The sequence below is a fragment of the Typopeltis vanoorti genome, chromosome 3, assembly GCF_054136105.1.
Source record: "Typopeltis vanoorti isolate ZY-2024b chromosome 3, IOZ_Tvanoo_1.0, whole genome shotgun sequence".
Classification (NCBI taxonomy): Eukaryota; Metazoa; Arthropoda; class Arachnida; order Uropygi; family Thelyphonidae; genus Typopeltis; species Typopeltis vanoorti.
In genome coordinates this window covers 4,902,447-4,922,548 of record NC_143551.1, presented here as the reverse complement: position 1 = coordinate 4,922,548, position 20,102 = coordinate 4,902,447, and the positions used below count along the sequence as shown (strand labels likewise).

General features: G+C 41.7%; 1 protein-coding gene across 1 annotated transcript in view; it reads right to left on the bottom strand.

Moving 5' to 3' along the window:
• LOC150107876 (uncharacterized) overlaps positions 1-17,939 on the bottom strand; it is a 42,995-nt gene extending 25,056 nt beyond the window's left edge. Inside the window, exon 1 of the mRNA XM_090415368.1 lies at positions 17,789-17,939. Within this exon, the coding sequence (XP_090271494.1) occupies positions 17,789-17,939 (151 nt within the window). The remainder of the gene's footprint in view (positions 1-17,788) is intronic.
• Positions 17,940-20,102: the final 2,163 nt, after the last annotated feature.

The window sequence follows — 20,102 nt, the reverse complement described above, 5'->3', positions numbered from 1 at the left end:
TTCATGGCCTTAGCACCTTCTAACACCATCCGGGTTGGGGAAAGTGATGAAGGGGAAGAAAAGTATTGGGAACATTCATCATTCCACTAACACCCCTCACAGTTCGGGATTTTCTTCTCCTTCCAAAGTGTTGGAGACAAAGTCCGTAGAATAATGAGGCAAAAATAAGGACCTCCCATAAAGTAAAGTTATTTTTGCCTCAGAAAAAAGATACGAGCTGGGTTTAGTTTAAGAGAAAAAGACTGTCGGAATATCACCCGCAACAAACGTTTCATCGACTGTCTCAGAATTAATAACCCTGTCATAAAGACCAAACGGGGAACTCTTTCAAGCCACTTCTTCAAAATGGGGCGATGAGATTCTTCTCCCACCGACAAGGTATCACAAAGAACCATTCCTGCGGCGGGACCCCACCTGTTGGATAAATCCCAATCGTCCTCGAAATACTCTTAATTTGTCGTCAGTTTCTCAGCTCGGTATAAACGAGATTCTCCCTTGCGTCGCTCTCCGATGGAGGAGGACTGGAAAGCGACTGCCGGAGACATCCAAGAATGGGGAATCGCTCCCCGCATTCTTGGAAGTGGCAAAAGTCAAACAGAGGAAATGAGCATAAAGAACGCGTGGATTTATAACAGCAAAATGAAATATTTTATTCCAATCTAATCCTGTGGCCTCCTCTTTAAGAGGCTGATGAACAGTCCGCTTCCATGCTCCTCTATCTCTTGCTTCTAAAAGATTCTTGCCCGTCCAATCTTTGATGTTTTCATTGAAGAAGTCGGGAACTTCCTCTTCCTCTCTTTCCCTCCACCATCCCCTGCAATACTATTCTGAGAAGCTCCCCAGAGGAACCCCTCATCAAATTTTCTGCAAACGCTTTTTTCTTCTTTAGAAACTAGCCATATAGTCTCTTTTCATTTTGAATCTTTTATGAACCTCTTCGTTGCTCACTCTTTCAGCCCAGCCGATACGATCCATTTTTCTCAAGCATCACATTTCAAATGGATTCAATCGGTCACTTACTGATCGTCCAGGACTCACATCCATACGTCCTCGCGCTCCAGATCATTATCTTGAGGATTCTTACTTTCAGCTGTTTGTTCAGATTTCTGTTTCCTAATAGGTGGTATATTTGGAAAGATGCTGCTTTTGCTTTTTTAATTCTGTGCTTAATTTCATAATTAGATCTACTGACTTCTGTTATCCAACTCCCAAGGTATTCAAAACTTTTTACATTTTCTATTCTTTGTCCGTTCAAAGTGATTTCCATCCCATCATTTCCTTCCTTGAAATCTTCATCACTTTTGTCTTCTGAATGTTTATTTTCATTTTATATCTCTCATTTCCAACCCTGTTCAGTCAAAGTTCTTTGCAAGACTTCCTATGTTTCGCTCATAAGTCCAATGTCATCTGCACATCTTATATTATTTATCAGATGTCCGTTTATCTTTATTCCATCCTTCAGATCTTCCAAGGCCTTCCTCATCATCCATTCACTATAGACATTAAAAAGGAGTGGGGACATCCCACCCCCTTGCCTCACACCCTTTCTTATAGAGATCCATTCGGTATCCTCTCCTTCAAATCTGAAAAATTTCATTATAAGCCAGATTTTCACTGTGAAATAATGAATTATATAACAATATGACCAGGTTTTAAAGTAATAAGTTGTGAAATTAAATTTACATTCAGATGCTCCCCCCTCCCCAAATAGCACGATTATTTATACGAGAGAACCCGGGAATACTGTAAACGGCTCATACTATGCGGATGTTTTACGGACAATGGTACAGCACATCAAAAGGAAGAGTCCATTGCTGAAAAATGGCTTCTTTTTGCACGACGATAATGCAAGGCCACATATTGCTGGTTGTGTAGTGGACGGTTTGCAGAAGAACAACATAGATATCCTACCACACCCTCCATACAGTCCTGATCTCGCACCGTGCGATTTCTGGCAGTTTCCTCAGCTCAAGAAACCACTAAGAGGTCGCCATTTCGAAAGCAACAAAGCATGTGTAAAAGCTGCGGAGGCGGTTTTGAAAGAATTCTCAAAAAACGGACTTTCACATGAGTTTAAGAAGTGCACGCAATGTTGGGACAAATGCATCGCGTCTCACGGTAGTTACTTCGAAAAAGACCATGTGAATGATGACGATTAATGGTAATCTGTTTTCTGTATAAATATAGTCTTATAACTTATTGAACAGCCTACATACATTAAAATCCCTGTACGTTGTATTAGGAAAACGAATCTGAAATTACTCAAGAAAAGAATAAAATAATAAAAAGATTTTTAAAAAAATGCGCCGAAGAGCAACCCCGTTTAAGATATGCCACGGCGTGCGTAACTTTTCAATAGAGTTAAGGGGAAAACATCGCTCGGAAACTCGAACTCACTTTTTGACATTGAAATTTCATTTGTCGAATTGCACAACCAGCAACGTGTGAATGGAGTTTCGGGAACAGAAATCTCAGTTAATGAACTCCAAATTCGCGCGAGCGAGAGAAGGTCTCTTTGCCTCTCCTGCGGAGGCACCGTCCAGTGACCCGCCTTGCACTGAAGAAGCAATTACTGCCTCATTCTTTATCGAGACGAGGATGTCCGCAGGTGATCAATTGTCAGTTTTATGCTCTGCTTCTAATAACTGCTGGGAGCAGCTGGAGAGCCAAACCAGAGGGCCCCGCCCTCGTCTTGAAGACGTTGCATCGCTAAAAGGAAATTTGGCTTGAGGAGAGAAGGCGCGAAAGCTTCAAGAGAGCTGCTGAGTCAGGATGAGTATTACAACACGCAAATACCCCCCCCTCTTGTTCTTAAAGGATTCTTAAAGGTTGATTGACTCTTCTTCGTCTTGTAGTCCCACTACGAGTTCCAGCTTGCAATATCATTCTTAATGTTTTTCTTGCATTCCTCTCGTCTTTTAACTTTTTCTCTCGAAAATATAAAAGAAACCGATTTTAACGTGCCCAACGTTAAATTGCATAATATATTCAATCTCATCAAATCCCCAGCTTTTCTTAAATATCCATTTAAACTTCACAGATATTAATATTCCAAATTGGTGAATAATATTCACGAGGTGTCCCTTAAAAACTTTTCTTTTTTCAATCCAATCTCCACCAGCAGTATTTATCTATTTCATTCTCAACGAATCCAGCCTGTCTGCATCCTCGCAACACTTTTAGGGGAAGACCGCTTCAGAATTCTCAACCGCAACTGTAAAAAACTGAGCTCTTTATGTTGCTTCTTTTTTCTTTTCTTCTTCATTACGAATTAATTCGCCTGGTGCGACCCAAATGCGAGAGAGACTGCGTCGCATTTCTCGTGAACTGATTTATTAGCTTCAACTGAGCCTTGCCCGTTAGATTTGGTTAGCGAAATAGAAAAAGAATCTCTTAACTTTCCAGATTTAATCCCTCATTATACTTGGCAACCCTCCTCTATATACTTTCAGTTCTTTTAGCGTCCTAAGAACAACTAAAGTCGAGGCGGTCGTAATCAAAGACGTCTCCGACCCAAGACTTGGTTTAGAGCCTTCCTCCCCTCTTCTAATGAGGGTTTTCTCCATTTTAATTTGACCAACAATCTGCCGTGCTTTACTAGTCTCACCAATGCGACTGTTGCAGTAAAATTCCTTATCTTCCAAAGTCCATGTATTTCGTGACACTCTCCGGACCCTTCCCGTTCAATTCACATCTGCTTAATCTTGGTTTGCTACCAGATCGACTCCGTTTCCATTTCTCCAAAGTGAATTTTAATTCCCTTCGTCGCTTGGAGGAGAATTTTGATGTTATCCGATTAAATATGTGGGGTTTCGTTTGAAATATCAACAGATTAATTCAAATGAAAAAAAAAAAAAAAACACTTTGTCCTGCTTTGTTAAAGTGTGTCCCAACATTTCGCCAATCGTCTTCCATCTCTTTGAGAACCTCTCTTCGCTGTCGGAAAAGGATTATTAAAAAAATGAATTGTTTCTTTGTTTGCACTTTTGTCTGCTTTTTCACACGCGTCTCTGAGAGTGTTTTCGTTCCTCTTTCTTTCTTTTTAGGCTTTCGATCCCGTCTGCAAGCAACGGGACCTTCAAGTTTCCGTGACGCAGGCAAAAGCAGGTTCGTCATCGTGAAGAAAGGCGATGAAAATCTCATTCCACAGGCTGCGCGTAAAAGAATGAAGCAAACACTGCTGTTTTTTTTTCTTTTATTATTTTAGTATCGTTTCAAGGACCAAAAAATAACGGATCCACGGCATTCGTGTACCTTCCTTCGCTGGTGGAAGCGCACGCACGAATGACCAACCTGGGAAAACCAAACATGCCGATTCCAAAATGGTTTCGTGTCGCTTAATTCGTAAAAAGGAGAACAGAGAGTTTCAAAGAAATATTGTCTTTGCAAGAAACTAAAACTTATTTGTTCCAAATGACAGTTTAATTTATTACTTAAAAAACATATTTCAACCTTTACAAGACTCGCTGCTGATATTTTAGTCGATATTTTGGGAAATTAATTCGTTTCTGCTTTTAAACTTTTCTTCCGCCATCTCCATAAATCGCGAACCTGAAAAAAACAAAATATAACAGATAATGCCGAGACAACTGTGAAACAATTTACGCGTGTATATGCTGGCTGCGGGTGTTCTTCGGTCGCTTTCCCTGTTTTGAGGGCTGAAAAGTTTCGGGAATATTAAACACATCGGCTTCCCTATGAGACAGGCTAATCCAGCAGAAAAGGCCTCGTGCGTACTTCCGCCCACGGGATTCAAATGTTTTCCCAACAAAGGACACGTTTTTCTCCCCAAAAGAAGCAATCGGTCAGAAGAGAACGCTGGCCTCGTGGTCATGACGGCTTCGACAGTTCGAAGCAGACCGATCCAGCGGAAGTGCACGTCACGCAGAACTGCACTACGGAGATGTTCTCTTGTGCTTTGCCAAAAATGTCCATCGCCCTCGGTGAGTGGGGTTGTCGTTAAAGAAAGAAAGAAAAAGAAAGCTGTAGGAGAAGTGATCATTTACTGTCGTAAGCCGAAGTTGAAATGTGCAGCTCGAGATAATATTTCGGCTGACCCACTTATCAAAAAAGAAATGCGAACTCCCGTGAGAGCGACAGTGCAATGCAGATCGTCACCAGGCAAGGCGCCTCGTGTGTGAAACTGATTTTTTTCCCAGTTGGCTGCTTCAGCGAAAGGCCAGTCCAATCCGAATCGAAGTATCGAAATAAATATACTGATTTCCAGAAGGTAATCGTTCCTGCCCAGCACCTAAAATCGCCTTCCGCGAGGAGTGATGAAGATCCCAAGCGTCTCGTAATAATGATGGTGATGATGGCTTGCTGATCAGGCCGCTCCACATTTCAAATGAGAGAACAGTTTTTGTATTTTGCGATTAGCAAATCCCATCCGAAGATTATTTCGATGTTTTGCAATCAGAAATACATTGATCGAAGCAACTGGTTCCTGCATGATAATACATTTGGCCCACCTATCCTCTTATCTCCATCAAATGCCTTTGCCTTCAGCATCATCATCATTGCGCTCTAAAGACCAAGATTCGTTTACCTGATAAATTAAACCATCATAATTTCCAAAAGTTTAATGCAATTCAAATAGTTTTAAATTTAAAATGTTTTCAAACTGATATAAATATTCAATAAAAAGTTGGCGGCGCAGCCTTGTGGTGAAACTCTCATCACTAGACTGCCAGAAAGAAGCACGTTATTGGTTCGGTTGAAGCCGTCAAGTGGAAAAACTTTCCTTAGCTTTTTTGAAGCTGGCAAGTAAGATTTATTCGGGAAAATCGAGTGTTTCCTTTTATCTAATAATAACTCAAAAAAATCGACCACAGCACTCACATTATTTCGAAAAGTGATACTAATCGCATCTAAATGATCAGATACGGAGGCAGCCGTCTGCCATACTCCCCCAAATGCCATCAAAATCATCAGAAGTCATGAACTCAACTGCCAACGAAGAATTCCGGCTTCTCCGGGCAATGCGGGAAGATTCTGGGGAAGTCCTTTGTAGAGTTGAAAGGCGTCATAGAAGTTTATTTCTTAAATAAATCTACGCTTTGTTTTATCTCGAAATTTTGAAGCGATTGATAGCGAGAATTCGTCGCGTGCAGCAAATATCGTGATGCAGGCAGCTCGTCCCTTTTGCACGATAATGCACCGCCTCATCGTTCGAACATCGGGAGACAGTTTTTGAGCCAAAACCAAGTTTGTGTGTTGGATCACTCGCCGTATTCACTGATTTAGCACCCTGTGACTTCTTTCTCTTCCCCCGACTTCATTTGCCGATGAAAGGAAAGCGACACGACACCATTGAAAACATTCAAGTGGCACTAACCACGACCCTCAACAGGATCCCAAAAACCGATATAAAAAACTCATTTAACGAATTAATTGACGGAGCCAAACGAAGCCGAGGGAGAGTAAACTGATTGAAATAAAGGGTTTGAATAATTCTAATCGGCCTGTCTTTTATTTTCTATCAAAAGTTCGGTTTATTTTTGGACAGAGGGTGTATAATAATACACGGATTGGTTTTATATCGAAATTTCCTGTGTTGTTTACCGAATGGGAAGCACCTCCTCTCTCTCTGACCATGGAGCTGTGGGTTCGAATTCCATTATGCGCATGAATGATTTGCGAATGTCTTGTAGTGGATGCATTTCAGTACTCGATGTGAGACTTCCTTCAACACTTACTGAGGCGGTAAAAGTTGCTCGTTTTTTGGCCTTGACAGAAGATTTCTGTTAGTCCCAAAGATGTTATGTACGTTAGCAACATTTTACAGATGAGATTGCCCTAATACTACTACTACTACTACTAATAATAATAATAATAACACTGGCCAACCAAAAGAAAAATTTTTTTCTGCTGACACTTTTTATCAAGAAATTCAAAAAATTCCCGAAGGTGTAGCCTATTATTCAAAGCGGTGCGCAGATCAGAATCGGAGCGCTCACCGCTCTCGCTTGTTAGTAAACGAATAAATGCGTAAGAACCTGCAACGGCACGTACTGGTGCTTTGAATGCGAGAGAGGCCGATAACCGACCTAATACATTTAGGTGATGAAAAGTAGGCGATAACAACTGCCTAAAACAAATGAATGCTATATGTGTCATAGCGGACAAAGAACGATTGAAATCAGTCAATCGTTAATCGATCGTGAAAGTATGATGAGCGCTTATAACGTTTCAATAAAGTTTCTGTTTGTTTGTTTTTTGTCTTGTTAATTGCATGTTAGTCGGCAGTAAAGAAAATACATCATGTCTACTACTCGAAATTGTGTCAATAGTGTAGATTCCTTCTGCTACATTTGTGGCAGCTTTACTGTTCCAAGTCAAAGGACAAATATCACTGATTTTGTTAAGAAAGTGTACTTTGCATACTTTGACGTAACAATTTCAGATCAGGACAAGTCATGGGCTCCAAATAAAGTGTGTAAGTCATGTGTAGAAAATTTACGACAGTGGAGCAAGGGAAAACGCCAAAAATTGGCTTTTGGCATTCCAATGATTTGGCGTGAACCGAAAAATCACGTAGACGATTGCTATTTTTGTTTAGTTCAGACTTCTGGTTATAATAAGAAGAATAAGAAAAAAATTGTGTATCCAAATCTCGACTCACCAATTCGGCCAGTTGCTCATTCCAATGAAATAGCCGTGCCAATTTATAAAGGACTTGCTTTACTTGAGAACGAGCATGATCGGGATATGCCAGATGTTCTTGAGGAGCAAGACCCGGATGTTGATTTAGACAATGAAAATTTAATTTCTAGTTCTGGACCGCAACGTTTTACTCAAGCGGAATTGAATGACTTAGTAAGCGATTTGGGCCTATCAAAGGAATCATCGGAATTGTTAGCTTCAAGATTAAATGAAAAAAACTTACTGGAGCAAGATACGAAGATAACTTTTTATCGTAGCAGGGAAAGTAATCTTGTACAATATTTTAAACACGCGTGTGGGTTTGTTTACTGTGTCAGGTTTACTAACTGAAATGAGTGTTGTACAATATCATCCAAATGAGGGGCGTTTATTTATCGACAGTTCAAGCAGAAGTCTCAAGTGTGTCTTACTACACAATGGGAATGTATATGGCTCAATTCCTATTGGCTATTCAGTCCACTTAAAGGAAACATATGAGGACATTAAAAAGGTTCTGAAGTTATTAAAATATACAGACCATAACTGGATCATCTGTGTGGATCTTAAAATGGTGAACTTTTTACTTGGCTTTCAAGGAGGATATACAAAGTTTTCGTGTTTTCTATGCTTCTGGGATAATCGAGCTAGAAACCAACACTGGAGTCAGAAAAATTGGCCTCTTAGAATATCCTTAAATGTTGGAGAACAGAATGTTATAAATCAACCTTCAATCGACAGAGAAAAAATCATTTTTCCACCTCTACACTTCAAACTAGGTCTTATGAAGCAGTATGTTAAAGCTTTAGATTTACAAGGTGACTGTTTCCAATACATATGTGAAAACTTTCCACGACTTAGTTATGAAAAAATTAAAGCCGGTGTATTTGATGGACCGCAAATTAGAACTTTAATGAGAGACCCAAATGTCATCAACTCTATGAACGAAATTGAGAAAGAAGTCTGGACTTCATTTACGATGGTTGCGAATAATTTTCTTAGAAAAAAAAAGCAACTTTGCAATTACAAAGATCTAGTGGAAACAATGCTTGAAAATTTCCAGCGCCTAGGTTGCAACATGAGCATAAAGCTTCATTTCCTATACAGTCATCTTGATAGATTTCCCGAGAATTTAGGTGCTGTAAGCGATGAACAAGGCGAAAGATTTCATCAAGACTTAAAACCTATGGAAGATGGGATTCTCACATGATGGCCGACTACTGTTGGAGTATTCAAAGGGATTGCCAAAATAGAACACACAGCAGAAATTGCTACAAACAAACATTTATTCCCTGAAACTCATGTGTAAGTAAAATTGTTATTTTTTTATAAATATTCTTGTAATTTTTAATGAATATTGTTAAGTAGTTATGTATCTAATTATCGGCCTCTCTCGCATTCAAAGCGCCAGTACGTGCCGTTGCAGGTTCTTCCGCATTTATTCGTTTACTAACAAGCGAGAGCGGTGAGCGCTCCGATTCTGATCTGCGCACAGCTTTGAATAATAGGCTATATCTTCGGGAATTTTTCGAATTTCTTGATAAAAAGTTAGGAACAGATTTTTAAAAGTACATACTTTCAGAAAATAATATTAAAAAATCGATTTTTTTTGATCCTCTAAATAGTACTGCCTCCTTAAAACTATCAAAAACTTACAAATTAGCAAAAAGAAAATGCCATAGAGGAAAAACCTGACGTGATAGAGAAAAATGGATTTGATATTTGAAATCAGCGCACCCAAATTAGTAAAAAACAAGCCTCATATAAAAGTCAGCAAAAATTGTGTTGGACTGTGTAATCTGCTATACTTAAATGGTCTACCGAAACACATGGAAATCGTTCCAAATAAATCCAACACTGTGTCTTTCTTCGTAGAATGTTTGAAGACATTAATGTGAGTGAGAAACAAAGATTTTTCGTTCCTCCTTGTAATCTAAATGCCTTACTTTTTTTTATAATCTAAAATTAGAAAACTTGAAAATAGAAGCCATGCTGCGTTTCTATATGTAACCTCCATCAGAGCATTCTTATGAATGTGGGTTGTGAAATTAATTGTGGTGGCTTTCTCTTGTTTATAAATACAACTGAATCAATAATGAAAGTAAAATTTTGAATGCTTTGCATGAAACTTTTTGCATTAAAAAATACTTTTAAAATAGTTTAAAATAACTTATATATTTCAGTTTTTCGATATTTCAAATATTTCAAAATATTTCATTTATATATGAATAACTGTTGAAATATCTTTATTCTGCAATTAAAATTTTCCTATAACCAATCTAAAATTATGAAAATGAATATTCAGAGATTTGTTCTCCGGTTAGTAGTGGCGCCATCTATATCGTCTTGCGAGAAACTTTACAGATTTCCCATTGTGCTTTATCTATTTTCAACAGTTTCTCTTTTCAGTTAAAGAACTAAACCAAAAAAAGTTTTAAATGATTATAGTTTTATTATCAATGACATTAAGTTGAAACAAGCTGGTGCTTTAAAATGAAGCCAATTTGGCAGTTCTCTGGAGATACCAACATCCAAATGATGCTCCCATTATCAAGAGTTCGCTTGCAAGAAAGTATTATTATCACCATCATTATGATTCTTCTGTGGCCTCGTCACTCGTGCAGCTAACTTGATTAAATATAGAAGGAGCTTGTGTGCCGCTGCTTAGTTGAGGAACTTTTTTCTAGTTTATTATTATTGTTGTTTCCCAGTTAATCGATGGTTGGCAAAGTTAGAGTTAGTAGGGTTTTATACTAACTTTAATTAAATAACTTTAATATGGTAAATTCTAGTTTTAATTCTTGTTCTTTATCCTGAACTACGAAGTATAGGATATTTAGGACAAAATGGCGGCGCATGTCACGAAATTTGTGTGCCTCTCCTCTTCCGTAGAAACCCAGTAAATGGAGTTCTTTTCGTACAGTATTAGTGTTCACCGTGGTTTTACTGACACTCTCCATTTGTTGATCACTTCGCCAACCGTTGATTTTTGGATGCTTCAGTTGAGCAGCATTGGCTCGTTCGGACATGCCACCAATTTAACAGCCCACGACGACATCTTTCTCGAAATCACCGAGTTCACGTCGTGTTTCCCTACCACCAACTGCTACGATGAAATACTGCTTCCTACTATCTGTACACCGGTTTTTATTTTATTAAAAATCCTGGAATGTTCCATAACTTCGAATAATAGGGGTGTCCGTGACGAATATTGGTAGCTACAGTAGCGTATACACTCACACACACCATTTATTAAACGCATTTTTGGTCTCCTATTTGCAAGTGTTTCTCTGATCGGTTTACGTGATCCTAGTTTTTCAAAGAAATTCCCTTTCTGGGGAAGAGGGGGAAGGGCAGCTCCGCTACCTTTGTATGAGACCAGATAACTCACTTTCACTCGAAAACGCTCTTGCAGTATTCCTCACATTGCGCAGCGAATTCGCCTCCGCGAGAAGTGGGGCTTTTACGATTGCTAGCTCAGAAGTCGATGATCTCTGAAATGCTCAAACATTTGATATTCGACTTGGTTAAGCCGACTTGGCTTTATTTGTGGCAATTTCCTTCTTCTGCTGTTCTCACTATTGCAAGAAAATGTGAAGGAATTATCTATTTAAAAAAAAATAGATAATTTGATATTCGGGAAAACTGTGCGGAAGAACTTCCTTTTGGTGAATGCGATACGAAAGCCATCGAGACGGAATCGGTTGATCGAGAATGTGCGACTGATTCTCGCTGCAATCAGTTCGGGCGGTGATTAAAAGGTGCAGATATTAACGCGCTAATAGATTTAAGTGCCCTCGAAGAAGAAAACACTTAAAAGTAGGTCAGCAGTTACTTGCACGTGGGCTCGATAAACAGAAGACACCGAGAAAATCCGGTTCCGATACGGTCTGGAATGCGCGCCAGGTGGGGAGGCGTCTGTGCGGGTAGAATGAGCAAACAGCGACAGAGAGATATAACGGAATAAAAGGAGCGATAATCGCGGGAAAAAAGAGATAATTTATTTCACGAAGCAGAAGAACAGCTCCGAAGGTTGTCTGTTTTCTGCGCACTTGCGTCGGTGCGTTCCGTTTCCTTCTGAGAAGTAACGGAGACAGAAAACGAATTTTCGTTTCCCAGCTGAGGAATTACGCTTGAGCCGACTTATCATTAGGCGACACCCCCAGGGAGTCCAAAGACTCATCGAGGGGGAGTGTGCCAACAGCCTCGAACGATTGATTCCCTTCCAACTACTAACCACGCTCAAAGTTGCTTAACTTTTTCCGAGAGCCATCAGTAGCAGTGGCTCTACCAATCGCCCGACCGACCTTTGCTGCGTGTTTCAAGATTATATTTCTGAAACAAATCGACCTTCGACTTTAGATAATCGTGAGGTGCGAACGACGTTTGATAAAATCAAAGTGCTGCAAACCTAGTGAATCCAAAAGATTACGCAGCATAATTACAAAGATTTCCCTTCAAGATTACGCATCTTCAGCAAAAGATTGCTGAGATGTGGCAGCAAATGAAAGTTTCTTACTTGAAATGAAATGTTGCTGAATGAATATCCTTTGACGTTTAAGGTTGTTTCCTTGAGGCAAAAGCAAAACGTCGCGAGGAATCCTCCACGCGTATGAAAGGTGTACCTCACTATGAACAGTGAGATGATGCATGTTTGCTAAAAATTGCAGCAGAGATTTCCCGCGGGGGGTGGGGAGCAGAAAGGCTGCGACTCATTCATTTCAGGCTTCCTTTTCGCATCACACGAATTCTCCACTTCAGCTGGTGAGGGTTTCACTGAGTCCTGAATCTTAACAACGAAGGCAGTCCAGGACACTTTTCAATCACATCAAAAACATCGTCTTTTTTTCTTTGCATTCTTTCATCCTCTTCTGTTGCCATCTTCTCGTTCAGTTTAAGACTCGATGCACGTCTTGTTCTCAGTCACGGTGAAATGCGGTGAGAACAAAATCGCTTTCAATAGAACTCTCGAGGAATACAAATGGACTTCACCGTCTCTGTCCAAGGTACGGTCTTAGTTCATCCATCAAACCACACCAACAACATCTTACGTTAGAGATATTTGGATACAATTACTTACCTGAATCACAGACGTGAAATCGAGTTCATTCTTTGTTTCAGAAGGCACGCGATCTTCTTTCATCCCTCTTCCTCCCTCAACAAACGCCAATTTGATTCTATCAGGTCGTACAGGATGGGGGCTCGTTGTGGAGCGGCCATCCTCATCCATTCAGCAATGCGAAAGTAGACGGGTCCCAACGGCTCGTAAAGTGCAACAATCTTCACATTCCCCAAGGTGACAGCCGAGAATGTAATGGAAGCGACCCTATCGCAACTGAAGCAGCTCCGCCGAAGTCGCCATTTTTTCTTGTGTTTTCAGTTCTGCGAGGAGAACTCGTTCATCGGCAAGTTTGTGTGCTGATTTGTTATGCTGTTCGAGAAATTTTGTTGCGCTACTGCAGTTTCCTACCATTAATCAATCGAATGATTAACCCCAATGCGGAGCTTAATTAGCAAAGCGCCCGTTTCTGATTTTGTTCCCTTTTTGTGCTCGTGTGACCGAACGAGCAGGCCGTTGGCTGTCTGGTCGGTTGAAAAATTCAAGAAGGTCTTTGGAATGCGCTCAGAAGGGGTTGAATCGCCAAGCGGAAGTGCAGTCCGCAGGATACTCCCTTTTTCGGTGAAAGTCTTTATTGATGATCTCCTCTGCAGTCGCTTTCGCCGTCGATTTCTTTTTTGCCATTTCGATGACGTAATCTGTGATCGTTCACAAACGCAGATTTCTTCTTAAACCCCGAGGCTGCGATCGGGAGTGGCTCAAGTGCTGTTTGCATTTGGGTGACGAAAGAAACTTAGCGAGCCTTACGAATCGATGTTTTCGCACTCAGCGCAGAAGTAGACTGCAAAGAGATCGCATTGGTTGAGTCCACTTGGAAGTGAAGATTAAGGCATTTCCCTCGCTACAAGATTGCTGTGGGGAGCTTTAAGAATAATCTCATCGATCACCACTGAGGACATTGGGGGGAGTGAGAAACAGATGTTTATCGATCTCCGACACCACGCCCCGGGATCAATTCCAGATCACGTGACAGCTGTCATTAACAAAGTGTGGCCACACGTGCTCGACCCAGTAACTGGCGACCCGCAGGGAGAAATATAAACACCTTTCCTTCCACACGGGGTCAGCTAACTCGCTTCGTACTGTGGAAGGGACGACGCTGTTCGCTTCCCCCTTCGTTCAGCCTGCAGGGTGGAACACTCGAGCAGGGAAATGAGAATAAAGCGAAGGAACAATCGAACTTAATTGGAACGAACATGGGAAAGGAATGTCGCTGTGAATGAACAAACGCCCGGATGTTTTTTTCTTTTTCTTTTTTTTTTTTTTCAGTTCCGCCAACTCGCTTCAGTAGCTTGGAAGGACGTGGTGGCAAGAATAGCAATAAAACAAATTTATTCCCTCCCTCCACAGGGAGGATGCCAAGGGGCTCCGCTTTCGGAGTACAAGAATTGAAAAAAGTGAAAGTACGTTTTTTAAAGCTTTTGAAATATTTTAAAAACGAGTGATAAGATTTAAGAAGTACACTTTCATGGCTTTAACGTCACACACACACGAGGAAGTGCTTCCCGGTCAGGAAGGTGCCGCTTACCTGCAAGAGTCTCCACCGCCAGAAGGAACAGCCAGAAGAAAACAAAGACCATCTGAAAATAGAAATAAGAATCGTTACCATCACGCACACATTTCTTACAAAAGAATTCTACTTAAGCATAAGTTCGACGGCAATTTATAATTCTTAATACGTTAAGACCAACGTAATGGCGAAACCACTAGGGCGGCCCAGTTTCGCGAGCTCAAACAATACAAATTCCAAGACCACGAGGCCCGAATGCGAAAGGCTCGCTTGCTTAAGATCACAAGTGGTCAGCGAGCTTGCAGGGCGACGTAACTCACGCGCAGCAAGAGTACCGCAAGGCTTGTGCTACAACAATAGATGTGAGATCACCCGAACATGAAGGAGCTGCTCCCACAATGGGAAAAAGGTGTGGTTGCGATCTGAAAGTAACGGCTCTTTGAAAGCGAGAGCGATCATTACCTTCTTAGTGAGTTATTTTCTTCTCCGATTCGTGAAATAAGGGGCAATTGACGGCGGAAATGAGCTCCACGAGGAAAACGTTAATTCCATAATTCCACACAAGAGAACAAGCAGGTGGAAAAACCTCGAAACCCCACAGACGAATGCTTTCCAGCACTTTTCTCTCCAAAACTACCAGTTACATGCGGGCGACAGAAAGATAGACACACAGAGAGAGAGAGAGAGAGAGGTCAGCAAGCTCTCGGAATGCAAGCAAGCTGGCAATCGTGATTGCGGTAATCGTTGGCACTTACGGCTGTCGGTTGAGGAAAACAAGAACAAAGGACCCGGTCATTTGATTATGGGGGGGGGGGGGGGGCGAACGAATCGTCAGATGCAGAACATGCGCACGCAAATTAGCGTAATGTTCGTTATTTTTAAATGCGGAGTTCGCATTTATTGATTTTAATCTTCCACTTCCTCTTTCCCGAATCGGAGTGGAGATCGTTGTCTGCTTCGGAAGAAAGAAAGAAACGCGTTTTGTTCCAGAAGCCCCTCATTACTGCCGAAAGCGGTCGCTGCTGTGAATAACCCCTTAACGAAGTGGAAGCACGTGAGTGTGGTGTTGACGACTTTCTCGCAAACGTGTTTCGTTTCCCTCAAATTTCACCGAACATCACATTCGGGTCGCAGTTTTCATTTCGTTTAAGCGCGTTTTAAAGCACGAGGAAGTCGGTGACCTGCTCGGAAAGAAATTCAGTTGCTCTAAGAAATCGCTTGCGTCGAGTTAGGAAACGAAGGGACTCTCGCGGGAACGGAGTTAAGTTCAAGTACGCCGAGCGAATTCTCACGAACCCTTTCCTCTTCTCTTAAAAGCGACAGGCCCCCCCCTCCCCCATCCCCGAAGTCAGTGCCCTGACAGGAGCATGTTTGGATTCAAATCCCCTCCCAGTGTCTTCTTGCTCAAAATTCTCCGCCATATTTTCGCACAACTAAATCTGAACTGCTTCGTAGGAATGCACAGTCGCACGCATGCACATTTTCGACCCTTCCCCGCCTTGACCTCCTTGGGTGTGGGGTGGAGTGAACAGCTCCAGAAAGGAATGCCGTTCGAACAAGGTGATGTATTTTTTCGCCTTCCTTTATGCATTTCTGTCCATTCCCTCCCCGTATCTCTCTGCACGAATTCGCCATCCTCCCCTTGAGTCTGGCATCGAGAGTACAATGAGATCCCACGAAAGCCAAAGCTGTTATGATCGGCCCAACAAGAACTCCGCAGCGTGGGGGAAAGGCAGCAACACCCTCCCTGTTCATTGAAAGAATAACAGCGGTAATGATGATAATAAGGGAAAGAGAACGCCCACCGCTCTCTCATTAAGGACCTGTTCGCGGTGACATTTCCAGCATTTCTTTTTGTTGTTCTGTTGAAAGAAATGAGGGCAGAAAGTAAGAGAGAATTTGAGGCGATTTCCTTCAAAGGAAGGCATGGTTCGAGGCGCGTGTGCTTATGGATTAAAAAACACGCCGAAGTTTTAATATGCCAGAATTCATAAACAAAAATTAGTTCAATGGAATGGCGAAATAAGCCTCCCTAGCTCAGCTGGTTTAGGCGAACCCTTTGGTTCGTTTCCTTCATGGTTACACGGGGATCCGCATTGACCATTAAAAACTGTAGAAACAACCACCGTGTCGGAGTAAACCTTCAATTTAATAAAAACCAAAATAATCATTCGACGTTTCGACCTTCACAAGAAGGTCATCATCTGGAGTATACATATATATATATATATATATATATATATATACAAAGAAACAAGCTGTACTACAATGTACATGGCATGCTAAAGTTACAGTAATTCGGGCAATCATTAAATGCTGGGGGGAAAACCTTACTACATAAACGCTTGAGTCCTATTATTATTATTATTATTATTATCTATTCGGTTACAAATTATTCATAAATATATACAGCTAGAAAGGAACGCGCTCTCACATAAATTAGAGTCCTAAAGTCAGAGTTTGCTGGAAAGTAGCTGAGCTGAATGTGTGTCATCCAAATTGTGGGATTTTTCTGTCACCATTATTGTTAAGAGATTAGATGATGGTTGATCAAAGCTTTTTTCATTAAAATTTCATTTGTTGATGAAATTTTGATCAACCATCCTAATCTTAACAATAATGGTGACAGAAAACTCCCACGAATTGGGATGGCACACATTCTGCCCAATGAAGTTCTCCTTGAAACAGACAAACCGATCAGAAGAAAGCACGCAATTTACCGTCGTGGAAAAAAGGACGAATCGCTGTGTTCCGTCGAATTTGGTTTCTCAAGCATGGGAGTGGGTGTCGTGTAAGCCTAAGGGACGAATGGCAAATTCATCTGCTTCTGTGTTCCTCCTGCGACGTCCCTGCTCATGACGGGATTCAACCCGCAGGTCGGAGAGCGAAGATGCACTCGGCTAACAACTGCGGCTATGAAGCCAAGGTTTGGCTGTAAATTGTGCGCGTGTGTTCTTGTGGTCGGTTTGTCTGCTTCGTGAGATGAAACCGGCGAAAGGTTATCGTGGTTTCATTTTCGATTTTTCTTTTGGACAAAATTCCGATCTGACGAACACCCTTTTGCCTCCAAAGAAGCTTCAAGAAGGTGTGATTGCTCTTCTCGTTTCGCTATTCTCGAGTTTGTTCGCTTCTCTAAGAAGTGATCGCTTTTTTACTATTTTCATTCTTAAAAAATAAAACGAAAGAAAGGAATCCAAACTGATTTTTTTAAGGTAAAGAATCTCGCGAATTGTCTTTCCGTGTTGAATTTTAAGATGCAGTTCTTAGTGACACCCATTCTAACACGGGAGTGTTTCATTTCTAAACGAATTGAAAGGTGAATATTTTCGTAGGATTGAAATAATGCTTAAATATTTCTCAGCGAAACCATCTGCTCCGCCGAGGTGATTTGCCGCCCTCGTTTCGTGCTCTGCCATAAAATTAAATTCTTTCGAATCATAACACAAACAAAAATTGGTTTTGCGTCAAGCAAACACATTTCAAGCATTTCAGCCCTTATTTCAGCTGACGTCACTAACTTAATTCTCGGTTTCCGCTGGATAAATGTCGCCGGGATGGCCGATATTCTTGCGTCACTAATTCAGCTTCTAAATAAATAAATAAAAACGTGCTCCCGTCACGACCCCGACTTCCAATTGTCGATGACGTCCTAGCTGCTGGATGTCCCATTGGCCCGCGAGTTTCGTCATCGAACGTCTTCATTAAAAGTCTCGGCGCTGAGTTAAGTGACCTTTCGCGAGTACATTACGACGCCCGTCTGGTTTTGCCCGCGAAAGAAACTCATTTCCCCTGCTGGCCCGAAATTGACCTCCCTTTTACGCACAGAATATCGGCGTTCTGCGCCACGTCTTGCGACGTCGCAGTGCAACCGGGCAAAGGGTATTAAAATAACCGCGTGCATTTTTTTTTTTTTTTTTTTTTTTTAAGCTTCTGTCGAGAATCATCGCTCTCTCCGTCCCTTTGTGACTGGGTTGTGCGTGGGGAGGAAACTAAAAAGATTTTCTGTTGTTGTTTTAAAATTTTTCTTCACATTCAGACGACTCACCTCGCCTCGACACACACGCACGTTCGCAAGAATCGGAAAATGTTGCACAAAATGATTGAAACATTCTCGAGGGCTACGAACTTAATTACGCAAGCTATTCCGCTAATGACCCAATCGGCTTCACTGTTAACAGAACTGAAGTAACTGAGAGTTGTAGAGTGGTTGCCCTCCCTCGATGAGTCATCGGACTCCTGGAGGCGTCACGTGATAATAATAATACTTCTTCTGGAACATCAGCCATCTCTGCGCTCTTTCCTCTAGCTGTACACAAGCATGGATGACAATCGCGAACACTTTGTTTTGTGCGCATGCGCCATCAAGTATTCTCGCCAATTAAATATTTCCACTGGCTTTAAAATAACGATGACGAGTGGGTGAGAATGGGCGTGTTTTCGTTTTCGGGCATCGACCAACTTCTCCGTAAATGAAAAGGCAATTAAGATTCACCCTTTCGGCAGGTAAGGAAGGTGCTCGGCCTTATCCGGTCTGTTCTGGTTTTCCTCCATCTCATCGTGGAAGTGCAGGTCGAACCATCTTTCCAAGCAAGTGTCGAAAACAGCGTTTCTCAACGACTGAGCACAAAAGCTGCGATGAAACACAAAATCTAAACCATCCAGCTATCGGGATGAGGACGGACAGACACGACCTCGGCAGTGATGACACTTGAAAAGGATTTAAAAGTGAAAAAAAAAAACAGCTGCTGGATTAATATTTTTTTATTCAAATTTTAATATTTTATGAAGGCCTGCACTTTTTTCTCATGACCTCTCCGTGGACCGCACTTTGAAAAACGCTGTTCTATACGAAGAGGCGGAGAGGGAGGAGGACTAAAGAGCATCGGTAACTGAGAGCGTCAAGTTTTGATTAAAATTTTCTGAAGAAGATTAAATGGCCTTGAAATGTCCACATCACGTGCATGCACATATTTGTTCACCCCCCCCCCCCTCTTTAACGCGTGTTCACAGCTGAGTGGTGCAGGCACGAAGATCTCCCGTGGTCCATCTCAGCCATCGCTAATCGCGCGAAAAGTTTCATGCAAAAGATGTCTGCGAAAAGATTTTTCCTTCCTTTCGGGCAACGAATTGAAGTTTGGGAGATTCTTTAATAGCGGAATGCGGGCTAATTTGCAAAGTCCTTAATAAAGCATCAGTGGGTGAAAAGGCAGTGACATAGCAGCTCGCTACAGAGAGAGAGAGAGTGTTGGAAACGGATCGGCAATCGTTTCATGGTCTTGGCTAAAGAGTTTCCGATTTTACTTTCGTAAGATAGCGGCGTTCAGCTGCTGTTCCGCTCATTTCCTCTGTTTTGAATTTCGCCTCAAAAAGCTGATTCCAAAATTCCGGAATAAAAAAAAAGAGGGCAGAAAAGCTGTTTCGATCAGAATTTGACGATGCTGCAAGATCATCCATGTGAGGATCATTCGCGAGTCGAAATGCTTTCGCGTCATCGGAATGGGATTCGCAACTGACTGGCAGAACTCGACGAAGAATCCCTTTTCCTGTTCCTTGCTATAAATCTCAAAGAGTGGACTCCGTTGGGAACTTGGACCTCGTGAGCGAGCGAACACGCTTAATATGCTGGGTCACTCGCCTCAGCTAGCGGAGCAGGGGAGGACAAAGCGAAGCGATGACGTCGCCGGTTGCAGCTGGTCCAAAAATGATGGGCCTTCCATTTCACGCTTGAAAGCCCTTGTCGCATGGAAAAGTCTTTCGCAAGAAGAGAATCCAAAGCAGAATGCGGCCGGTTCAGAAAAAGCGTTCGAGTGGGTGGGCAGAAATTAAACGTAT